General features: G+C 40.5%; 1 protein-coding gene across 2 annotated transcripts in view; it reads right to left on the bottom strand.

Moving 5' to 3' along the window:
* lhfpl6 (LHFPL tetraspan subfamily member 6) overlaps nucleotides 1–22,719 on the bottom strand; it is a 96,415-nt gene that overhangs the window by 71,765 nt on the left and 1,931 nt on the right. For both annotated transcript variants that reach the window (XM_012956507.3, NM_001127145.1), the window contains 1 exon segment: nucleotides 20,223–20,752. In XM_012956507.3, coding sequence (XP_012811961.1) covers nucleotides 20,223–20,607 — 385 coding nt within the window. In that variant the 5' untranslated portion in view covers nucleotides 20,608–20,752.

The raw sequence follows: 22,719 nt of genomic DNA, 5'->3' as shown, positions 1-22,719 counted from the left end.
CTGAGTTCCACCACAGAGCAAAACACAGCCCATTCTTCCAGATGGGACTGTACACATATACACACAGACGTATGAAAGTGCTGAACGCAGTTGGACACAACTTGATTCCAATACTGGCAGTTAGCAGACAAGCCCATATACATCAGAAGTCAAGACATAATTTTTTCAAAATCAAGGTATCATTTTTTTCCCCAACTCTTCCGTCTTTGAATTTACCAAGTATAAGCAGCATTTCACTTTAGTGAATGTGTCCCTTTAAACATCACTGGTCATCTACACCATAAACACATTTCCCAGCTTATTATTCGGCCCCATAATTAGTGATTAGCAATATGCAACGCAGAGTAACGAGAGCCAAAAGGGTAGAACTAAAACATCATCCTGGAATATTAATGAATGATCTCGGAGAATGATATTCACTCATGGGAACATAATTGTCCAATTGCTTGGAAGGTTTCTTTACTGTGCCAGAAAGTCTTCAGGGAATGTGCAAACACTGGGAGAGCCATGACCTGATTTATACACAGCGACCAAGACGTAATTTTAATCAATCACTTATTTCTACTTTATCTTAAATTATTTGACATATATAAATTCAGTGACAAATTACCTAAAGGGCATACATACCTAACTAGACAGAGCTGTGCCTATTAAAGGGGAAGTATCACTAGCCAACAGTGCATATGCTGAATGATGAATCATTTCTGGTGAGTTAAAAAAAATGTTTTGGCCATTTAATCTTACTGCCACTGGAAGCCCTGCAGCCTTTGTATACACTGTGAGTCTAGTTCACCTGGATCCCACCATAAATCAAGCCCCCATCCCAATGTGCAAAGTTTTCTCTCCAGTTGTCCAGATACTGGAAGTACCTGGGGAACAATGGGCGGAGCTGGACATCGCAGTGTTGAGAGGGCACCCCATTGGCTGTTTTAGAAGATGCAGAAGAGGGCATGGGCTGCAGCATGAAGAAGGAGGGCAGAGTAGAAGTGACGCCATCACACTTCCAGTCTTTGCCAACCTGCCATCCGCGACACTGTGCTCCCATCAAGGGAGCAAGGGGAGCAAAAAAGATCTCCCTCATGGTATTTTAATTGTTAAGGGTAATTTCTTTGTGGGAATTGATAGGGGGTTTGTGGGACAAAGGGGTGTTCTGTGTCACAGCTGGGGTGGGACAGTGGCTCATTGGAAAAGTCCAGAAGTTCAGGGGGGTTAGCGGCTGGTGGTATGCTCCTGGGGGGATGTTGGGACCTGGGTGTGGGCAGGGATAACAGGTTCTCAGAGTGGTGGAGTCATGTATGGAGGGGACCTTCACAGTGTCGGTGCAAATGGGCCTCTCTGTGGAGAAATGAAGACAATAATCGAGTGGCTGGCAGTCTGGGGAAGGGGTGCAATCGGACCCTTTCACTGCCATGTTCTTTAACTCTAACATACTGTTAATAAGAAAACAGAAAACAGAGACTTGCAGCGATTCAGCAAAAGGAGGAAGGTATTATATAAAGCACAAAAAACTGGCCAAGTTCCAACTTTTTTTTCTTTTGCACTAGTAAATGAGCCTTTATATAAAAGTCACAGACATGGTATCGATCTTTAAAATTCAATAACCCTGTTTAAAGCATTTCCTAGGAGTTAGAGACTAAAGTTAAAGTATTTTAGTACATTTAATTTGGGCACACTGGGGGCCCACACATGGTGGAGAAAAACATTACTTAAAAGCACAATTTTGTGCCACTAGACTATCCTCTATGCCATCAGCTTGTATAAGGTTAGAAAAAAGAAGAATAAAAATAACTCTGACCACAGCACCAAAATAACAGGTTATTTCTCTGAAGAACTGCTTTAGCAAATATATAAATGTTTTTCTTCGGAAGCAACCAAATCCCTTCTGCCATTGGGGGGCTGGTAAGAGGATGGATAGAATGGGTTTCACCCTCAGCACCCAGCACACAGGGATCTTTTTTTGAGGAGGAGGAGGTAGAAAAAAGTGCATTTAACATATTATACTGTTTAAACATTGTTAGATATGTTCAGTATATAGATAAGGAATGCTGAACTTGCAGCACAGTAATTGTAGTTAAACTGCATCCTACCAACAGCAGAATGTATTGAGACAGTCCCTGCAGACCTTATTCAAATACCCCATGTGGTTAAGCCTTCAAGGGAAACAACAAAGTTTTGGAAGGGCCAAAGTTATTAAAGAAAGGTTTTAATACACAAGCTACTAGTTGTTCTAATATGTAACATTTAGACGATTAGAACCTAAGCAGCAAGAAAAGGGGACACAATTAAATACAAATCATGGGTAGATGTAACTAAACATTGCTTTGCTGTTTTGTTAATGTATAATAACTGCTGCAGCAAAAGAGCATGATGCTATTTTCAGAAATATTTTCTTGCAGAGCTTTATAACTGCTACATTCTATTACTCTGGGGGCAAGAAGGTGGTCTCTCTTCTGTTGATCACGGCATAAGTCAATGGAAATTCGCTTTGGTAAACAAGGCATCCAGAACCAGAGCACTAACAAAGGGGCAGTTTGCCTTTCCAAACCTTATTGTTTTCAAATAGTGTACCACAATTATTATTTTTTTTTATATGCTTTCTATTTTCTACTTAGTCAGTTGCAATTTGATATATTAGTTGCTGTCAAGGATCCAAGTCAGGGAGGATGGTGAGTAGAGGCTGAAGCTACTATAGTACTAAAATACCAAGGCTACTGATAGGCTGTAGCAACAACTGATACAAGGCATTCTGACCTGGCTCGCAGTCAGTGTTTCAAGTGAGGGACAATGATTTTCTTCAGGGTAGGGGCTGTAGTAAAGGTTATTGTGTCAAAATGCACTCTTGGCACGTCTGTATAGTTGCGATTGGAACCACTGAGTCTTTCCTGCCTTCTGTTCCGAATTGAGCACTGCTGCGCCTATTGAAGCAGGGGAACCCTGGAGCTACCACCACCTCCAGGGATCCCTTCATGCCCAGGTCACTATGTAGTACTTCTGAACACATTCAAATCACAATACTAAGTGCAGCTAGCACTCGGCATATGTATCATATACAACACTACAGCATGGGGAGTTCAACAGTACTGGATAAGGTGGCACATTCTGGTATCCAATTATTAAAACCTTGTTGACGTCAAGCACACAGGCTCAAATCATATCTTATGCATTTTATAAACACTAAGGCACTGTGCAGAGTATTTCACACCAGGCCCCACAAACAATATAGGCAGCCCTGAACCCCACATTATTAGAAATAAATCATTATTTAAATACCCTATGTATGAGAGACAGTGTTGCTTATATATCAGTAGCTGAAACATATAAAGTAAATAGGAGAGTGCTGATCTGAGCCTGTAATTACAGTGACCCGAGACAGTGCCAGTAGATCGCTCAGCTTGCTCCTATCAACTACACGTCCGAATCCAACAGCCCCCCGAGTGATATTTGTACTGCACAGTGTGGCAGCCCCAGCTACAAAGTCAAGGGCACTTCTAAAGCCAGAATATTCATAAATTAGCTCTCACTGTGATTTTGTCTTGCAGGAAGAACATTGCCAAATTGCTTGGAATAAAACCTACTCAGCCAGAAATTTATATTTAGGGAATGACAGTCGGGAACCCATGAACTTACTTGCACTGAAAAGAGGAATAGCTCACAGCACCCAAGTAGTGTTTCCTTATTGAAAATTAAAACAATAACATCATGTCATTTTAAATATATATATTTATTGTGTGTTGTCTTCAAGTGTTCCCAAAGTCTGTAAATAAAAGTATGTATGCCGGCAGCACCAACTGACTACAGATTCACCCAAATACTGAACAAATTCTGAATTTGAGAAAAATTCAACAGTTGCATCATGATGAGTAAACAAAAAATTGTCACATTCAGTTGTCAAGAGCTTTGCCACATGAATTTAAGGGTTCAAATTCAACTTACTACTTGCAAGTGAAAGTGCTACGATTCCTCCAAACTCAGTACATGCCCAAATTTGCTCAGGCAGTTTGGTACAAGTAGATTTCCATTACAAAGACAAATGGCATGGCCAGGTTTCCACTATCTCCCACTGATAGAGACACTACCACAGGTACCATGAAGCTAAGGCTGATGGCACAGTAGGCTCAAAAGCGCATGAAATCACTTCTTGTTTTGCCCATTGCACTGAACAAAGAAGGCCAGAACTGGCTCTCTTAAGCCCTGAAAATGCTCTTATGAGTGCTTCGGGCCTAAAACACTCCATGTGTGTCACAGAAGGCGATTTTATTCCATTGGTCTTAAGGTGCCCATACACCTTCGGTTGGGCGATACCGGGAGAATCTAGGCTAATTCGATCGTTTGGCCCTGGGGCCAAATGATCGAATTATAACGACGCATTTAGGCACGTCGATGCGGTCCCTGATCTGACTAGCTTTTTTAACCAGCCCAATTGAGATCTGGCCGATTTCAGGCCAGATATTGGTCTGGCAGGCCCGTCGGGAATGCCCAATGCCCATACACGAGCAGATTAGCTGCCGATATAGGTCCCTTAGACTGATTCGGTCCCGTGTATGGGGACCTTTAGGCCTATGACACATCTGGCTAATTCTGTCCACATTTGTCCTGTGTGTAGTGACCTGAACTAATGCAATCGGATCAGCCTAATATGGCCTAGCACAGTGATCCTCAACCAGTGGCTCCTGAGAAACATGTTTGCTCACCAACCCCTTTGATGTTGCTCCCAGTGGCCTCAAAACAGGTGTTCATTCTTGAATTTCTGACTTGGTGGCATAATGACCACGTGTACTACCAAAAACAGCCGCCTGTAGGCTGCCCGTACACACTGGGCTACCAAATAACCAATCACAATCAGTCACCACCTAGGAACTTATCATGCTTATGTTGCTCCCAAATTTTTTATATTTAAATGTTGCTCATGGGTACAAAAGTTTGGGGACCCCTGGCCTAGCACATACGTGGGCAATTGGTGCAAATATCCAATCATTTGGTGATATTCAGGCATATGGTTACCATAAGAGCTCTTACACATAGGCATTTCTCCCAGTGTTCCCCTGGGGTGGATCTCTCCTGAGTTCCACCACAGAGCAAAACATGGCCCATTCTTCCAGATGGGACTGTACACATATACACACAGACGTATGAAAGTGCTGAACGCAGTTGGACACAACTTGATTCCAATACTGGCAGTTAGCAGACAAGCCCATATACATCAGAAGTCAAGACATCATTTTTTCAAAATCAAGGTATCATTTTTTTCCCCAACTCTTCCGTCTTTGAATTTACCAAGTATAAGCAGCATTTCACTTTAGTGAATGTGTCCCTTTAAACATCACTGGTCATCTACACCATAAACACATTTCCCAGCTTATTATTCGGCCCCATAATTAGTGATTAGCAATATGCAATGCAGAGTAACGAGAGCCAAAAGGGTAGAACTAAAACATCATCCTGGAATATTAATGAATGATCTCGGAGAATGATATTCACTCATGGGAACATAATTGTCCAATTGCTTGGAAGGTTTCTTTACTGTGCCAGAAAGTCTTCAGGGAATGTGCAAACACTGGGAGAGCCATGACCTGATTTATACACAGCGACCAAGACGTAATTTTAATCAATCACTTATTTCTACTTTATCTTAAATTATTTGACATATATAAATTCAGTGACAAATTACCTAAAGGGCATACATACCTAACTAGACAGAGCTGTGCCTATTAAAGGGGAAGTATCACTAGCCAACAGTGCATATGCTGAATGATGAATCATTTCTGGTGAGTTAAAAAAAATGTTTTGGCCATTTAATCTTACTGCCACTGGAAGCCCTGCAGCCTTTGTATACACTGTGAGTCTAGTTCACCTGGATCCCACCATAAATCAAGCCCCCATCCCAATGTGCAAAGTTTTCTCTCCAGTTGTCCAGATACTGGAAGTACCTGGGGAACAATGGGCGGAGCTGGACATCGCAGTGTTGAGAGGGCACCCCATTGGCTGTTTTAGAAGATGCAGAAGAGGGCATGGGCTGCAGCATGAAGAAGGAGGGCAGAGTAGAAGTGACGCCATCACACTTCCAGTCTTTGCCAACCTGCCATCCGCGACACTGTGCTCCCATCAAGGGAGCAAGGGGAGCAAAAAAGATCTCCCTCATGGTATTTTAATTGTTAAGGGTAATTTCTTTGTGGGAATTGATAGGGGGTTTGTGGGACAAAGGGGTGTTCTGTGTCACAGCTGGGGTGGGACAGTGGCTCATTGGAAAAGTCCAGAAGTTCAGGGGGGTTAGCGGCTGGTGGTATGCTCCTGGGGGGATGTTGGGACCTGGGTGTGGGCAGGGATAACAGGTTCTCAGAGTGGTGGAGTCATGTATGGAGGGGACCTTCACAGTGTCGGTGCAAATGGGCCTCTCTGTGGAGAAATGAAGACAATAATCGAGTGGCTGGCAGTCTGGGGAAGGGGTGCAATCGGACCCTTTCACTGCCATGTTCTTTAACTCTAACATACTGTTAATAAGAAAACAGAAAACAGAGACTTGCAGCGATTCAGCAAAAGGAGGAAGGTATTATATAAAGCACAAAAAACTGGCCAAGTTCCAACTTTTTTTTCTTTTGCACTAGTAAATGAGCCTTTATATAAAAGTCACAGACATGGTATCGATCTTTAAAATTCAATAACCCTGCTTTAAAGCATTTCCTAGGAGTTAGAGACTAAAGTTAAAGTATTTTAGTACATTTAATTTGGGCACACTGGGGGCCCACACATGGTGGAGAAAAACATTACTTAAAAGCACAATTTTGTGCCACTAGACTATCCTCTATGCCATCAGCTTGTATAAGGTTAGAAAAAGAAGAATAAAAATAACTCTGACCACAGCACCAAAATAACAGGTTATTTCTCTGAAGAACTGCTTTAGCAAATATATAAATGTTTTTCTTCGGAAGCAACCAAATCCCTTCTGCCATTGGGGGGCTGGTAAGAGGATGGATAGAATGGGTTTCACCCTCAGCACCCAGCACACAGGGATCTTTTTTTGAGGAGGAGGAGGTAGAAAAAAGTGCATTTAACATATTATACTGTTTAAACATTGTTAGATATGTTCAGTATATAGATAAGGAATGCTGAACTTGCAGCACAGTAATTGTAGTTAAACTGCATCCTACCAACAGCAGAATGTATTGAGACAGTCCCTGCAGACCTTATTCAAATACCCCATGTGGTTAAGCCTTCAAGGGAAACAACAAAGTTTTGGAAGGGCCAAAGTTATTAAAGAAAGGTTTTAATACACAAGCTACTAGTTGTTCTAATATGTAACATTTAGACGATTAGAACCTAAGCAGCAAGAAAAGGGGACACAATTAAATACAAATCATGGGTAGATGTAACTAAACATTGCTTTGCTGTTTTGTTAATGTATAATAACTGCTGCAGCAAAAGAGCATGATGCTATTTTCAGAAATATTTTCTTGCAGAGCTTTATAACTGCTACATTCTATTACTCTGGGGGCAAGAAGGTGGTCTCTCTTCTGTTGATCACGGCATAAGTCAATGGAAATTCGCTTTGGTAAACAAGGCATCCAGAACCAGAGCACTAACAAAGGGGCAGTTTGCCTTTCCAAACCTTATTGTTTTCAAATAGTGTACCACAATTATTATTTTTTTTTATATGCTTTCTATTTTCTACTTAGTCAGTTGCAATTTGATATATTAGTTGCTGTCAAGGATCCAAGTCAGGGAGGATGGTGAGTAGAGGCTGAAGCTACTATAGTACTAAAATACCAAGGCTACTGATAGGCTGTAGCAACAACTGATACAAGGCATTCTGACCTGGCTCGCAGTCAGTGTTTCAAGTGAGGGACAATGATTTTCTTCAGCCTTTTCTGATGAATTCTGCAAAGATGCCCACAAGGATACCCATGTACCCTGGAATTACTGTAACCCTGGACCTAGTGGTAATTTCAAGGTTGCACCAATAGCTACAACAAACTTGTGTCAAATAAATAAGACACTAGGGGGCCTACTTCTTATGCTGTGTAAAATGAAATTCACTGAAAAAGCGGTGTAAAAAAACGGTGTTAAATAAATTGAGAAGTTTGCCGTCCGAACACCAGATTTTACACCACTATTTTTCCAGCGGAAGAAAAAACATGTAAAAAATGGCATAATTTTTTTGCACGGCAAAGCTTGGCGATGTGTAGTGAATTTTTTACACCGCATAATACATCTGCCCCTAATACTGATATGAATACCAAGCACTGGACGTGAACAGAATTTGAACACAAATGCAGGGGAATAACGTGTATTGCAACTTTTGTGCGATTTACTAAAACTGACAATAATTTACAGTCACATTGATGGCTAATGTGCAATTTGTGGTGGACACAACATAGCATCTACCCCCAATTATTCTGGAATTCTTTACTGTGGGTAAAACATGGCAACCTGCACCCAAATTGTGCACTATGTTAATAAATAAGACTTTGCATTTCAAAGACAGAACATCCAGTTTTTGTGATATTATTGATTTTTGTCATGTAGGCAGTGACCAACATCATGTCCCAACCACTGACATTGTCATTTCAAGCATAAACAAACACATCACGGGGAGAACTGATGTCTCTGCACAAACAGAAATCATGATAAACTAAACAGAATTTTATCTGCATATGAGAATAAATAAAACAGTAAGGGACATTTCCAGGTTTTAGGTAACACAAATTGAGACAGCCTCACTCAGTATAGGAGACATGGGATGATCCATTGGGAACAACTGGCACTTTAGTGACAGACACAGAAAGGATGGCAAACACAGATGTACACAATGTGACTCTCTTTTACTGAGCTTAGGAAGAATTAGAACCCTTTAAAAGGAAAGTCCACCCAAAAATTCCTCTTCGCACAATGAAATAAAAAAGGAATTCTAAGTAACTTTAAAGTATAAATGAATTTCTTTACACAGTAAAAAGTCAAAACAGTTTTTGGTGGAGTTGCCCTTAAAGGAACAGTAACACCAAAAAATGAAAGTGTATAAAAGTAACTAAAATATAATGTGCTGCTGCCCTGCACTGGTAAAAGTTGTGTGTTTGCTTCAGAAAGTCTACTATAATTTATATAAATAAGCTGCTATGTAGCCATGGAAGCAGCCATTCAATGGAGAAAAGGCACAGGCACATAGCAGATAACAGATAAACCACTATTGTATTCTACAGAACTTGTCTGTTATCTGCTATGTAACCTGTGCCTTTTCTCCTTTTTTTCAGCTTGAATGGCTGCCCCCATGGCTACACAGCAGCTTATTATATAAATTATAGTAGTGTTACTGTAGCAAACACACCAGTTTTACCAGTGCAGGGCAACAGTGCATTATATTTTTATTACTTTAAAGCTCTTTCATTTTTTGGTGTTACTGTTCCTTTAAATCAGCTGAGATTTTATCGAAATCAAAGCATCAATGAGATTTTACCAACCCCTAAATCTCTTTAATAAAATTGTATACGTTTAAGCAGTAAAATAGATTCTAGACATAAATGCTCAGTGCTTGCACAATGATCTGAAAAGAAGAGATTACCACCAGAGGCACGTGTTAGGCACAGGCAAGGAGCAAATGGCTGACAGCGATGCCTATAAAGGACTTTTTATGGTCTGCCCATACTGCAGTTATTCAACCCACATAACACAAATACCATTAGGGGGAAGCTGAGCACTTGCCAGCGACATTTATTACTGTAGAAGGAAATTCTTGAGCTTAACAGAACTTTCCAAGTGAAATATTCATAGACTGGCTTGTCCTGCATGAATTCTAGTGAGATTTAGTTTAGTGTGATTTTCGGAAGGACTAGGTGACAAGGAACACAAATGCAAAATAAGTCCAAAAGACTGGCTATTTGTGATGGAGATTTACCCTTCATGTAGCTAAAATGGCAACAATATGAAAGCACCACTTTTTTGTGGAGGCATCTGTGCAAGGGACCCCCATCTTGTACTGTAGGGGTCAAACTTATATATCTCCAGTCATCCTCAAAGGAATTGTCAATATCATCTTTGGTGGTGGCAGTGGGAACAGGTGAAACAAAGTCATTGTCACAGGCACCATTTAACTGCTTACAGGCTCACAGTTGTTGGACTACAACTTCCTTCAACCACCAACTGAGCTATAGGTTTAAACTAGAACAGCAGCAGACAATTTACAAATTGACTAACCACTGTGTTAGGCATCATGTGGCCCAACATGTATGTGTGCCCTTGGTTTGTTTGTGTGCACCATTAATCCTATGATCCTAGGAGTCTGCCCTTAATTTTTAAAATGGCAGTTTTCTATTTAGGGTTACCCAATAGTACATGCTAATAAAGTATATTTTTATCAAAATGGTTTTACATTTGAGCTGTTTTATGCAATATATTTTTGTAGAGACCTACACTGTTTGGGGGGTATAGTTTTCCTTGTGAAAAACTAAAAAAAAAGTGACTACATCAGGCTTGGACGGGTTGGCACCGCAGCTGGAAGTTGAAATATAATGACTTCCTGTTTAAAAAGGATGTTCTTCCCTTAAATGTTAATGGGATTTAATACTTTCACAGGAAGGGGGGGGTTAAAACAGATGTTTGACTAAAGAAAGCCATCTTTGTATCAGCAATAGCCTTAGGTAAGCTTTATGGGAATGTGACTGAGACAGGATGCCAAGATATACCACTGCCTACACAAAACAGATGGCATTAATATATTAGTTATGATTTCCTGCAACTGTTTGCATGATTAGTGTGTCTGGCCCATCGTTCTGTGTAGGCTCATCTATTATTAATTATATTCTTAGACAAGCATTTTCCATATCTTTTGTCTCACGCAGTCTGTACATCAGCCAACTTGCTTCCTGGTTGGTCTTGCTAATTAAACGGGTCTAGCCCCCATCATCATCGGCCCCCTTCACTACGCTGCTTGATTTATAACTTCCCACCTGCTGAAATTAACTCCCTGTCCTCCGCAGGTCCTGTGTATCTTTAACAAAAATGGAATCAGTTGTTTAAGGAGACTGGTCATGTAAGAATTGTATGTCCTCCTCATAATTGTGGGTATTCAGTCAAGCCAACATGCCTATTTTGGCAGGAAACCCCATACTCGTAGATACAAAATGCAAAGGGGCAGTGGGCATGGTGTGAGTAGACTGAAGGCCTATCCTAAATTGACTCCTGAACCGTATGTACAGTATCCCTATTCATGCAATCTTTGAACATGGAAACTGCAGAGGTTAAAGAACATTCTGCAACCAGAGAACTAATGGTGGATAAGGGGTATGTATAAGTAGTGGATAGTTACAGGGTGTCATGATGAATTGGAATAATGGTTACATTGAACTGTGGCAAGGTTTGGAATTTGCTATAAAAAAATGATGATGATACATAGGGAGAGAGTTGCCCCTGGTCAGACGGCTATTTCACTGTTTCACTGACTTAGTTGGTAAAATACCAGCCAATGCCAGGCTGGTATTACAAATGTATAAGAAATGTAAATTTGTAATTCTCTGTCATTCTACCCATGGCCTCTCAATCCCCTCTCCCAGTTCACACTCAATCTCCTTCTTCCTGGCTATCATCCTGAGCTACTAAATTCCAGCCCAATCTAACCCTTTATGTCAACACCCTACCCCCTTGTGTCCCCATCCCTAGCTCCTTTAACACCGGGCCTATTTGTATAATAGTGGCAACCCTACATAGAAAACATGGTTGTGTCTTTACAAACCTGGTATTAGGCTTGCCCTAGTAGAGCAGAATACCCCGCTCCCTCCGTTCATAACATACACAATGAACATGACTCTTCTCATTGTACTGGATTTTAAGAATACACATTTTTAACAATAAAGCTGCTTTTTTTTATTGATTACTCTTTTTACTTTTTATCGTTTTTGGATGATTAGCCTCCCTTTGCTACCTCCTTCTAGCCTCTAATGGAAAATACTATCTAGCTGTTGAGGTCACTGACCCTGACAACTAAAAGTAGATGGACTGCAAAACTTCATTGTTACTGTTATTCTTATTGCTTATCCTTTACATCATGTCTGGTTGCTAGGGTAATTAATCCCTAGCTACCACACAGCAGTTTCATTTAGAAACCTGGGAGAAGCAGAGTTAAAAATGTAAATGATCAAAATCACAAAAATAAAATACAGGTCAAGTACTATGTACATATTTTTAAACACAGACTGCATAATAAACCCATGTAAAAGAACCTTGGGCATTTGTATTTTCTGGTTAGATGCAATTTAAATACTGTGTGGGTGGTCATTAAAAAAAATGTGGGTAATTTCTAGGGACAATAATTCCCTTGCTTCAGGTATTTAATAAAAAATAAAAACTGCTGCAAGAAATGATAGGCACTTGGCGTCTATGTGAAAGAATGCTATAAGCCTCTCATTCTTGGAGTTGCTTAATCCAAATACCACTTGCTGGTTGTCAACACTTCTCAAAAGTATATACTGCAAGGGATTCTGGGGCACTGGGTTATCAAAGGCAAAATATACCCAGGAATGTATGCAAACCATTTCATTCTGGGGTCAAGTAGTTTTCTCACACTGGATATAGAATCGTAGCAACGGCACAACATATTTACTGAAGACCCCTGAAAGTGCACTACAGGTCTACAAAATAAAATAGAAATATTCTGTGTGTACCAATTAGGGATGCACCAAATCCACTATTTTAGGATCCGGCTGAACCCCAAATCCTTTTGGGAAAGATTTAGCTGAATACCAACTGAATCTAAATTCTGATTTCCATACGCAAATTATATATTATTATATTATTATTATTATTATGTATTGACTTTTATAATGTATGTATATATTTTGCTATACTTAATTAAAGGAGAAGGAAAGGTACAATCACTGGGGGGTGCCGTGGAGTAGCTGCAAGACAGCGATCCTCTTCCTTCTTCTGTCTCCGCACAGGTTGTGCATCAACAGTACAGTGAAAAACTGAACTTTTAATAATAAAGTCTGCACTTCCACCCTACTGCGCATGTGCCGGCCCCGGGATTCGGAGGAACGTAGACAGGTAGAAGAAGTTTGCTGTCTCGCAGCTACCCCAGGCTGGTGCACTTTTCTCCTAACAGAAGCACCAACCCAGGGTATTAGGTAAGCAGTTACAATCACTGGGGGGTGCCTAACATTTTGAGTTTACCATTCCTTCTGCTTTAATTGACTGTGCATCCAAACGTTGAAGATTACAGCATACAGTATATTGTCGGTCTCTAAGCAATTGCCACGTCATAACCCTTCCCCTGATGTCCCTGATCCTCTCACAAAACGTCACCCACCCCACTTCTGAAGTTGCCCCCACGACGCTTTTCATCCGGGCTAATTTAACCCTAGTTGTGAATCCGAAAAAAAGAATATAGGGAGCTACTATGGGCATCTTTGGAGGCACTGATCTTCCCGGTTGAAGGTTTGTGGTGGTCTTGGGCTGGTACAAAAGCCCAAAACATATGATGAACCTTGTCCAGAATAATTCTTTGTCGAGGTCTAGTTCTCTTTAATGTATTGTTTCCATTTATTGCCTTAAGGTGGCCATACACGCACCGATATTATCGTACGAAACCTCGTTTCGTACGATAATCGGTGCGTGTATGGTATGTCGGCGAGTCGACCGATATCGCAGGAAGCTGCTGATATCGGCCGACTCGCCGATCGGACCAGTTGGAAAATTTTGATCGGGCGCCATAGAAGGCGCCTGACCAAAATTCTCCCTTCAGATCTGAATCGGCAGAAGGAGGTAGAAATCCTATTGTTTCTACCTCCTTACCTGCCGATTCAGCCCTGAATGGTGTGTGGCGGATCTTACGATGTTTCGTGCGACCGATGGTCGTACGAAACATCGTCAGATCGCCACGTGTATGGCCACCTTAAGCTATAATATTTTATAATTGCCTCACCAGTAGGTCTGTCTCAGGTCAGCATCGAGTATTTAGTGTCAAGTATTCAGCCAGTCATGAACATTTACTCTTAATTATCAGAGCAGTAACACAATACCAGCATCATTTAACTAGAGTTCAAAGTGACTTGTGAAGCATTGTATTTGAATTGGTGTGTTCCTTTACTTATATCTGAATACAATGAACTTGCTCTAGGCTTTTGCCTTGTGCTGGCTTTAATTAGATACAGGGAGGTATGTAGTATTAGTTATTTTTTATATGTCTATTCAGACCTACTCCTATTCATTTTCCGTCAGACATTCCAACCACTGCCTGGTTGTTTAGATTAGTGGGACCCTAGCAACCAGATAGCAGTTTGAACCCTTACCTAGGGAGCTTCAAAATAAAAAGCTAAATGAGCCAAAATTCTAAAAACAATAAAAATAAAAACCAGATGCCTTTGATTACCATTGTCTGCATCTTATAAAAAGTCCATTTTGAGAAACATCATCTTTAAAATATCTTTTAGCTAAATTTTCTAAATGTAAAATCTATATTTAGAAACCATAATTATTCAAAAACAATTTTACAAAAATAGGATTTCCATACAAACATTACAAATGGATTTTGTCCCTGCTTTTTACGGACAATGCTCTTGAATAATTCATGTTTTCCAGGCAATTTTGGGCCATTCTCTATAAACTACACTCATTCATCATTGTCTTGTTAAGAATCTGTGGTGTCAGTGGGTTCTCTGCCATTTTAAGATCATTCATTATTATGATCTGCCATTTATAAAGTCTAAACTGCTGTGAACATCCTGTCCATTTGTTCTCTGTCACAGTGTGTGCTTTTGTACGATGAGGAATCTGTGGGATTCTGGGGGCGCATACCTTCCTCTTGCTCTAGTTTCACAGGGGCTCATTTTCTAACACAGGTGCAGTAACCTATAGCAACAAAATAGTTGCAACTGGGGACGTGTGGTAAGAGTAATAACAACAAACGCCTGATTGGTTGCTACGAGTTACTGTCCCTTTGTGAGTAATTAAGAACCACTGGGTTTTCAAACCTTGAGCTAAAAAAAGAAATAAAAATTAAAATTAGTTGTGGCCCAGTATGTGTATAACCCTGGAGGGTTAAATGTTGCAAACTAATGTGCGTGTAGAGAGACAGATGCACACCAACCCGGAATCATATAATGTATATGATTTAAAGTTAACTTTTAATATGATGTAGAGAGTAATATTTGGAGACAATTTGCAATTGGTCTTCATCTTTTATTATTTGTAGTTTTTAGTTATTTAATTTTCATATCTGGAGCTCTCCAGTATGGAGTTTCAGCAGTTATTTGGTTGCTAGAGTCCAAGTTACCTTAGCAACCAGGGAGTGGTTTACATGTGAAACTGTTATACAAATAGGAGAGGGGCTGAATAGAAAAGAAAGTTACAAAAAGTAACAATAACAATAAAACTGTAAACTTACAGAGAAACTGAAACCAAATTGAAGCCTGAATATAAAGAGAAAATGTACATTCTTTTCTGTGATACCAAGTGGGAAGATTCTGCATAGACACAGAACTAAAAGGCAGCAAAAAGGGCTAAAAGGATCAGCTGTAGAAAAGCAGGTGAGATATATATATCTCTAGAAAGCATTTCAAAGTCCAAAGCATTTGCTCTATACCACTAAATATGATATTAGGTACAGTATATATATATATACTGGAACAAGGACAGCACTCCTAGGATTTAAAGAATTGTGAGCAAAATGTAAATGCAAAAATAGAAAGGTTTATTACTCAAGTTTCGGTCTCACACAGAAACCTTCATTTCACTCCAGATGAAGGTTTCTGTGTGAGACCGAAACGTTGAGTAATAAACCTTTCTATTTTTGCATTTACATTTTGCTCACAATTCTTTTAATCCTAGGAGTGCTGTCCTTGTTCCAGTGCATTAGTTTGTACTAGCACCCTGGTTTTGTTGCTGCAAATGGTGTGCACCCTATAGACTTTTTTTTATATATATATATATACACAAGATGTAATAGTAATTATAGTAAATAATAATCCCTGAATTTATATTTTTCCTTAAAAAGTAATAGAGGTTAATCAAGAATCTCAAGTAAATGAAAGGGATATCCAAGCCTTTCCCTCCAGTTTGAATCAAGCGCCACTTTACTAAAGCCCTGAATGGCTATGAGCTGGTTTTTATAACAGTTTTAACATATGGTAAAAGGCAATATAATGGTTCCATATTCATTAGCAGCTCTTCTGTTCCTGCACTGACAACGGATATCTTATACCTGATCTTACCTCAAAATGCCTGGGGCAGGAGATGGGGCCTGCACTAAAGCGACACTATGGGGCTGATTTACTAAGACACGATTTCGAATCTGAATTGGAAAAATTCCGATTGGAAACGAACATTTTGCGACTTTTTCGTATTTTTTGCGATTTTTTTCGGCGTCTTTACGATTTTTGCGTAAAAACGCGAGTTTTTCGGCGTCTTTACGATTTTTGCGTAAAAACGCGAGTTTTTCGTAGCCATTATGAAAGTTGCGCAAAGTCGCGATTTTTTCGTAGCGTTAACACTTGCGCGCAAAGTCGCGCCTTTTTCGTAGCGTTAAAACTTAAAAGGCGCAACGTTTTGCGCAAGTTTTAACGCTACGAAAAATCGCGACTTTGCGCAACTTTCGTAATGGCTACGAAAAACTCGCGTTTTTACGCAAAAATCGTAAAGACGCCGAAAAAATCGCCAAAAATACGAAAAAGTCGTAAAGACGCCGAAAAAAAATCGCAAAATTACCGATCATTATGAAAAAAACGCAATCGGACACATTCGGCCCGTTCGTGGGTTAGTAAATGTGCCCCTATGTTATTCTAAGGTGATACTGACAGCGGAAAGCAATGGCACAGATTTCTAGCATTCTCTGATCCTGAAATTCCAGGAACGTAAGGCCTGCTTTCACCGCTGCCATCTACAAGTATAAACTATTAAAACAAGTTAAATCATACCTTGCAATATAAAAAAGCAAAACAATAAATAAGATATATCCTTTACTTATTGAGGCCACACCCAGACTTTCTGAAACCCCACCTTCTTTCTGATAAAACCCACCCGTTTAATATATAAACTCTTAATCTGTTCTTTTTATTGTATGGTAATTTCTGAATACAAACAAAAACAGACTGCCTGGAAACACTACTTTCTCTTAAAAAACTTATGTACATGTATATGTATATTGATTGTATATACACACATAGTAACCAAATAACAAACTGAAGGAAAAACACCTACAGCACACCTAGGGGCCGATTCATTAAAACACAAGTTTGAATCCCGAATGGGATATACGGATTGGATACAATAATTTCTGTAGATCGCAAATATTATGAAAATGCTTACGAAAAAATCGTATTAGTCAAGATAATATTGTATTGGCGATCCGAAAGTCACAAAATTTTCATACAGAACGATTGTAAACTGCGGGAGAACCTTTCCGATTTTTTCGTGCAAGTGTACGAAAAAGTCGCGCAATCGTACAAAAAAGTCACACGGGCGTCAAAAATTTGGCGTAAATACGCTCGGAGTGTCTTAATAAATCAGCCCCCTAGTCTAACCAGTCCAGTCTTACCCAGACAGGCCATAAAGGCTTTCACCAGCAGCATGTTTATTTTGGTAATGTCCCTTTAAAATCAAGGATGCACAGATGTTAACATTACACCATTGCTTTAGCTCATTGAGCAATCTGCTTCTTATAATGATAACGCCAAAACAGGGGAAAAAAAATCATCCACTTTAAAGTTGCAAAGAAAATAATTCTGTTTTATGCAATAAAAGATAGAAAATTGTTCAAACGAGGCATGGCAAGAGTTAACAGGTCTAGACACAAAGCAAAACATTAATTACAAAGTTGTTCTCTCATAGGAAAGTCTGGGGGGACTCTGAGAAAGAACAGAACGCCAGGGCTTTATAGCAGTGTTTAGAAAACCCCTAGAATAGCACTGAATTATTAACGAGTCAAAAGCATAAGCCGTGAGCCCACTCGGGATTCTCTATAATTCACTCTGTCCTATATTTAAAGGGATATTGTGGTCTGTATTTAAACGTAATGATCAATTCCCCTTTACTTGAAACATAATTTTTACGTTTTTACGTTTTTTGTGCCAGTGTTTTTAAGGCCGATCCTGTCTGCATCAGTCATGTGTGCAAAACAACAGGAATAAATTTGATGTGCCTGTTACGCAGAATGGGCTGAGGACAGGATCAACTTTTTCTGTACAGGCAGAGAATACCATAGGCCTTAATTTTTGTGAGTTCCAAACGCAATCTTTTATTCCATTATCTGCTGAAGGCCAAGCACAAGGATATGCAGCATGTTGTATCTAAAACAACACACTGAAAAGCAAATGCAATAAAACTTAGCTCTGAACGCTCATGAGTACAACCAGGCAGAATATAATGGAAACAATTCGCTGATTCCTTTAGGTGCACTTAAACACGTCAAACGCACAAAAGTAAGTCCATGTGTAAGAGCCCATAGGTTTAATGCACAGCCCACTGACCTCCAACCAACAGCATCACCCTACTGGCTGCCCAACTTCAATTCCCCCCCCCCCCCCCCCCCCCCGATATGACTGATAGACGGCAAAGCTGAACAGTGCACCACAGGTATAGGAGAACATTTAGGTTGGGCAATGAGAGAGGGGGGTCAGAAAGGATAAATAAATATCCAATGATTAGACGTTTGTGACTCATTAACAGGTTGGTAGAGAAACTAATTCAAATTTAGCAGTGTTACAATAGGTTAAGGACCTCACTAACGTTACTGTATATTATACCTGCTCCAAACACATCCACAGCATCGCAAATATAGAAAATGCCTTCAGAACTGATGATGTCGCCAAGCCCCACAACTTTTTAGTTTACACACAACAGTTTTAAATTAGTAACAAATCAAGTGACTTTTTATGCGAAACTGTCCAGGTCCTTTCATCTAAATTAAAGACCTTAGTTGACCTTTTATTTGAATGCAGGAAAATCTAATTTGTGCAATTTGCATAGTGATCCCCTTGGATCAGCCCCGTTGGAACATCAGTCAGATTACTCAGGAGAAGTATGGTGAGAAAGACTCCTACAGTTCCAGACAGACATATGTTTTCAATAACTATTCCTGTTTCCTCCCAAAGATATTACAGAAATCTGCAACAGTGCAACCAACTTGAATATCAGGTTAAAGCACTCAATCATGCCCCCCCCCGGGGGAGGACCCTAACATAGGTCTTGTCAGGTCCTACTCTCTAATATACATTGCCCTTTAGCTGCTTTGACAATCACTGCTACACTTAGTGGAGATCGCGAACACAGGCATTTTTGGGACAGTCTCTGTTTCCGATCTGTGTAACCGCATGTACATGTGATTGTCAATGCAGAAACAAGGCGATGCTTATTAGAGCCAACTCGGAATATTAAGGAACACTAAGAGATTTAGGCCCCTGTCACACAGAACATTTCCTCCTGCTCCTCTCCGCCTGCGGTTTTCAGTCAGGGAGTGGAGAAGGAGGAAACGCTCTGTGTGACAGGGGCCTAAATCTCTTCGTGTTCCTTTTATTCACACAACACAAAACTGTAGTTGAGTTGTCATCACATTATACACCTCTGTTAACAGAAGGAAAATGCTTTGAAAAGTTTCTCTGCGTAGCACTTAAAGATTTTTTTTTTTTTTTTTTAAAAAGCAACCCTTTAAAGGAGAGCTAAACTTCATCATGGATAAATCTCAGTACACATCTGTCTCATTGGCAGGCCGATTGTGGGAGAATTTTGGACAGAACAGTGACATTACAGGTGGCCATTGGGGGCAGATTTTTGTCCAAGTTGAAACCAGAGAAACCAGGCTATCTAATTAAATGGGAACCCTATCAGGAGATGCAAGGACAATCAGCATTCTAAAGCATAGGATGCCATTATCTTGCAGAACACAGCCCCACTACTCTGTTCCACAGCTGGCAGCTCAGTGGACCTGACAGAGAACTGCATTACAGCTTCCCCTGAGTGAGGGTACAGTTGTGATTGGCTAAAGGCCAGAATGCCAACATCACACTGTTTATTCCAGGAATTAAGCCTTAGGACCCACTCGCCACTCATGATGTACCTATATATTATTATGACGTAGTCACCCACATTGAACCTGGACCCTGTCATTATACTGGAACAACTTGCTTTACTGGAACAGAGGTTGTGCTGGTTCTAAGTATTTCTATAGTGGTAGCCATCTTCCTTATAGGTAGAAATTTGGTTTATAACATAAATAAGGGGAAAGAAACAGTTTGGATAGAATGACTTACCTCCCAGAAACTGTATCCCACCGGCCACTCTTCCCACGGTCCTAGAGATGAGCTCAGTCACACAACAACCCATCATTGCCGTCAGGGCAACCAAAAGCAGAAGGCCACAACCTAGGCCTGTAACTATCGTACAGATCCTCCACTCAGGACTTGGGATTGCCTCGAAAGATGCATAGCGGCCACACTGTTCAACCATAAAAGTGGTCTGGCGGGTTTCATCCCGTACTGGGTATGAGCACCGGCGGAAGGTTCCAAATGATACGGGCTTATCCAGCTGGCTACCCAGCAGCCAATATGGCATGAAGAATCCAACACAAGATGCTGCAGCACATAGGAATGACAGTAACGCCCATATTACTCCGGCGCATGTCAAACTAGAGGCCATGATGCTCCTCCAACAAGGCAAATGTCACTAAAGGTCAAGTAAAGTTAAAAATCTGGAAATCCAAAGGAATGATATATGTAAAAAGTATTCCAATGCAACCCTGGATCCAGGCTGCAATCACTTGTCCATTTTTTTCAACAAGCCCCTTGAAAAGGAAAAATAAGAGAAGAGCAGTTAAAATCTGAAAGGGAATAAAATTACTCAAAGTCAGCAGCTTTTCTTCCTGCAGCCCTTTGTATGTGCAGAACTGGAACAATTTTGCCTGTTTGGAATGGCCAGACTCCAGTCCCAGACTGCCATACATGTACATAGCCACTATTTATTGGGCCTGTGGGGGCTGTTTGGGCATCTATGTACTTGAAATGCCAGGGCCTATTCTAAATCCTGGTCCAGGCCTGGGAATTTCTGTTCAGCTGGTGTAGCACGACTATTCCCATCCTGGTGTAAAGGATTCACCCCATATGTGAGGGATGCAAAACCCTACCAAAGCCCTTTGCACCCCAAACACTGGCTGATGTTTCCCGATGTTGGCAGAGAATAACAGTTAGACAACTGCAAAACAAAGGCTAGAGACGATGTTCTCTGTGATTGCATAATAATTCGTGCTAACTTGGAATATCCATTTATCCTTTGCCACAATATGATGTAATGATGTTTCTTGGGCTATGCTTCTGACATCTCTTATGTATAACAATGCACTGATGTTGTGTAAACAGTTTTAGTGACTTTGTACACCAAATACAAGAATCTGAAGGGATTAAACAGTTCCTTTATACACAATAACTTAATCTTTTCAGAGAAAGTGAGGACAAATCAGTGCAAATTGGAATGGATTAGACACAGCCCTCGGGCTGCAGACCATATCATACAAGGCTATGGACATGTGGATTGGCAATACCCTGCAAATTAGCAATGCTGCCTTGTAGCACTGAGGTCTTGAGTCTGTTCCTACTTGCAAGGTGTTTGTGTGTCTCCAGGTACTCTGTCTGTCCCTTTCTGCCCAACTGGTTATGACTCTTGAAACAATGTAGCAGTAGTCAGTGAGGTCAGTTAACCAGCTGGCTTCTGCTACATTGTTTCACACATTAGAACCAGCAGTGGAGAACAGCATAGTAAGGGAGAAGAATTCCATCTTATTTTTGTGTTTACATCCTCTCTCTCACACTGTATGGCCAGCTTTACTGCAGTTTATGCAAAGCCAAACATTTTTGGGTGTTCTCTATCCCTACAGAAAAAACCCACACAACGCTGACTACTGTCTGTTCCTGTTAGTGCAGCAGTTAAGGCAGGCAGCTGTGCATTTGAGATGGCTTTCTGGACTTGCCCGTTCAATCAGTAAATGTAATTTAGTGACACAAATGAATAGTGATCTTGGGATATTCAGCTCTGACACAATAGCTGTACAACCAGCCCATAAAGAATTCTCCAGAAATCGCCTGCCTGAAAGGGCTGTTTTGTTAGCAACGCTTTATCCGCCTGCCAAATAACCCACGGCACAAATTAGTGTAAAGGAGAAGGCTGGAAAGGGAAAAGGAGAAAGTTATTTATACTTTTGCTAAAACTAAAAGGAGGAAATAGACATTTCCCAGAGCTTTCTTGTCATTAGTAAATGGGTACAACTGCCATTTGCTAATGAGAAATCCATCTACCCTTTATAAATTAATATTATCTGGAACTCCGTTCTCTCAGCAACCTGATTAGATGTAAGAGTCAGCTCTGCCACCAAGGACACACCTTGTGCTTTATTCTGTAATTCCACTGGGGCCCTATTGCACTCCTACTGGAGAAGAAGAAATACTGTATTTAACACACATCTTTATAATCTCTAGGAACTTCCCATTGTGTGGAGTGCAGTGGGAGCTTACAATCTAATTTTCCAATCACAGTCACACAAGCCCACACTAGGGTCAGGCCTTGTACCAATTTTGGCCTGTAGAAGGAAACCCCCATACATACTAACTCCCCACAAGAGGCTCCCCCGGGGGGAATCAAAAACCAAAGGCATCAAGTCTATCCTTGGTGTCACTATGCAATTGATTAGATGGTGCTATGGGTACAGCCTACTGAGAGGGGTCACATTACACTGAACTATGCTGATAGCACACAGTATCA

The sequence above is a fragment of the Xenopus tropicalis genome, chromosome 2, assembly GCF_000004195.4.
Source record: "Xenopus tropicalis strain Nigerian chromosome 2, UCB_Xtro_10.0, whole genome shotgun sequence".
Lineage (NCBI taxonomy): Eukaryota > Metazoa > Chordata > Amphibia > Anura > Pipidae > Xenopus > Xenopus tropicalis.
This window is presented reverse-complemented; position numbering and strand designations above follow the sequence as displayed.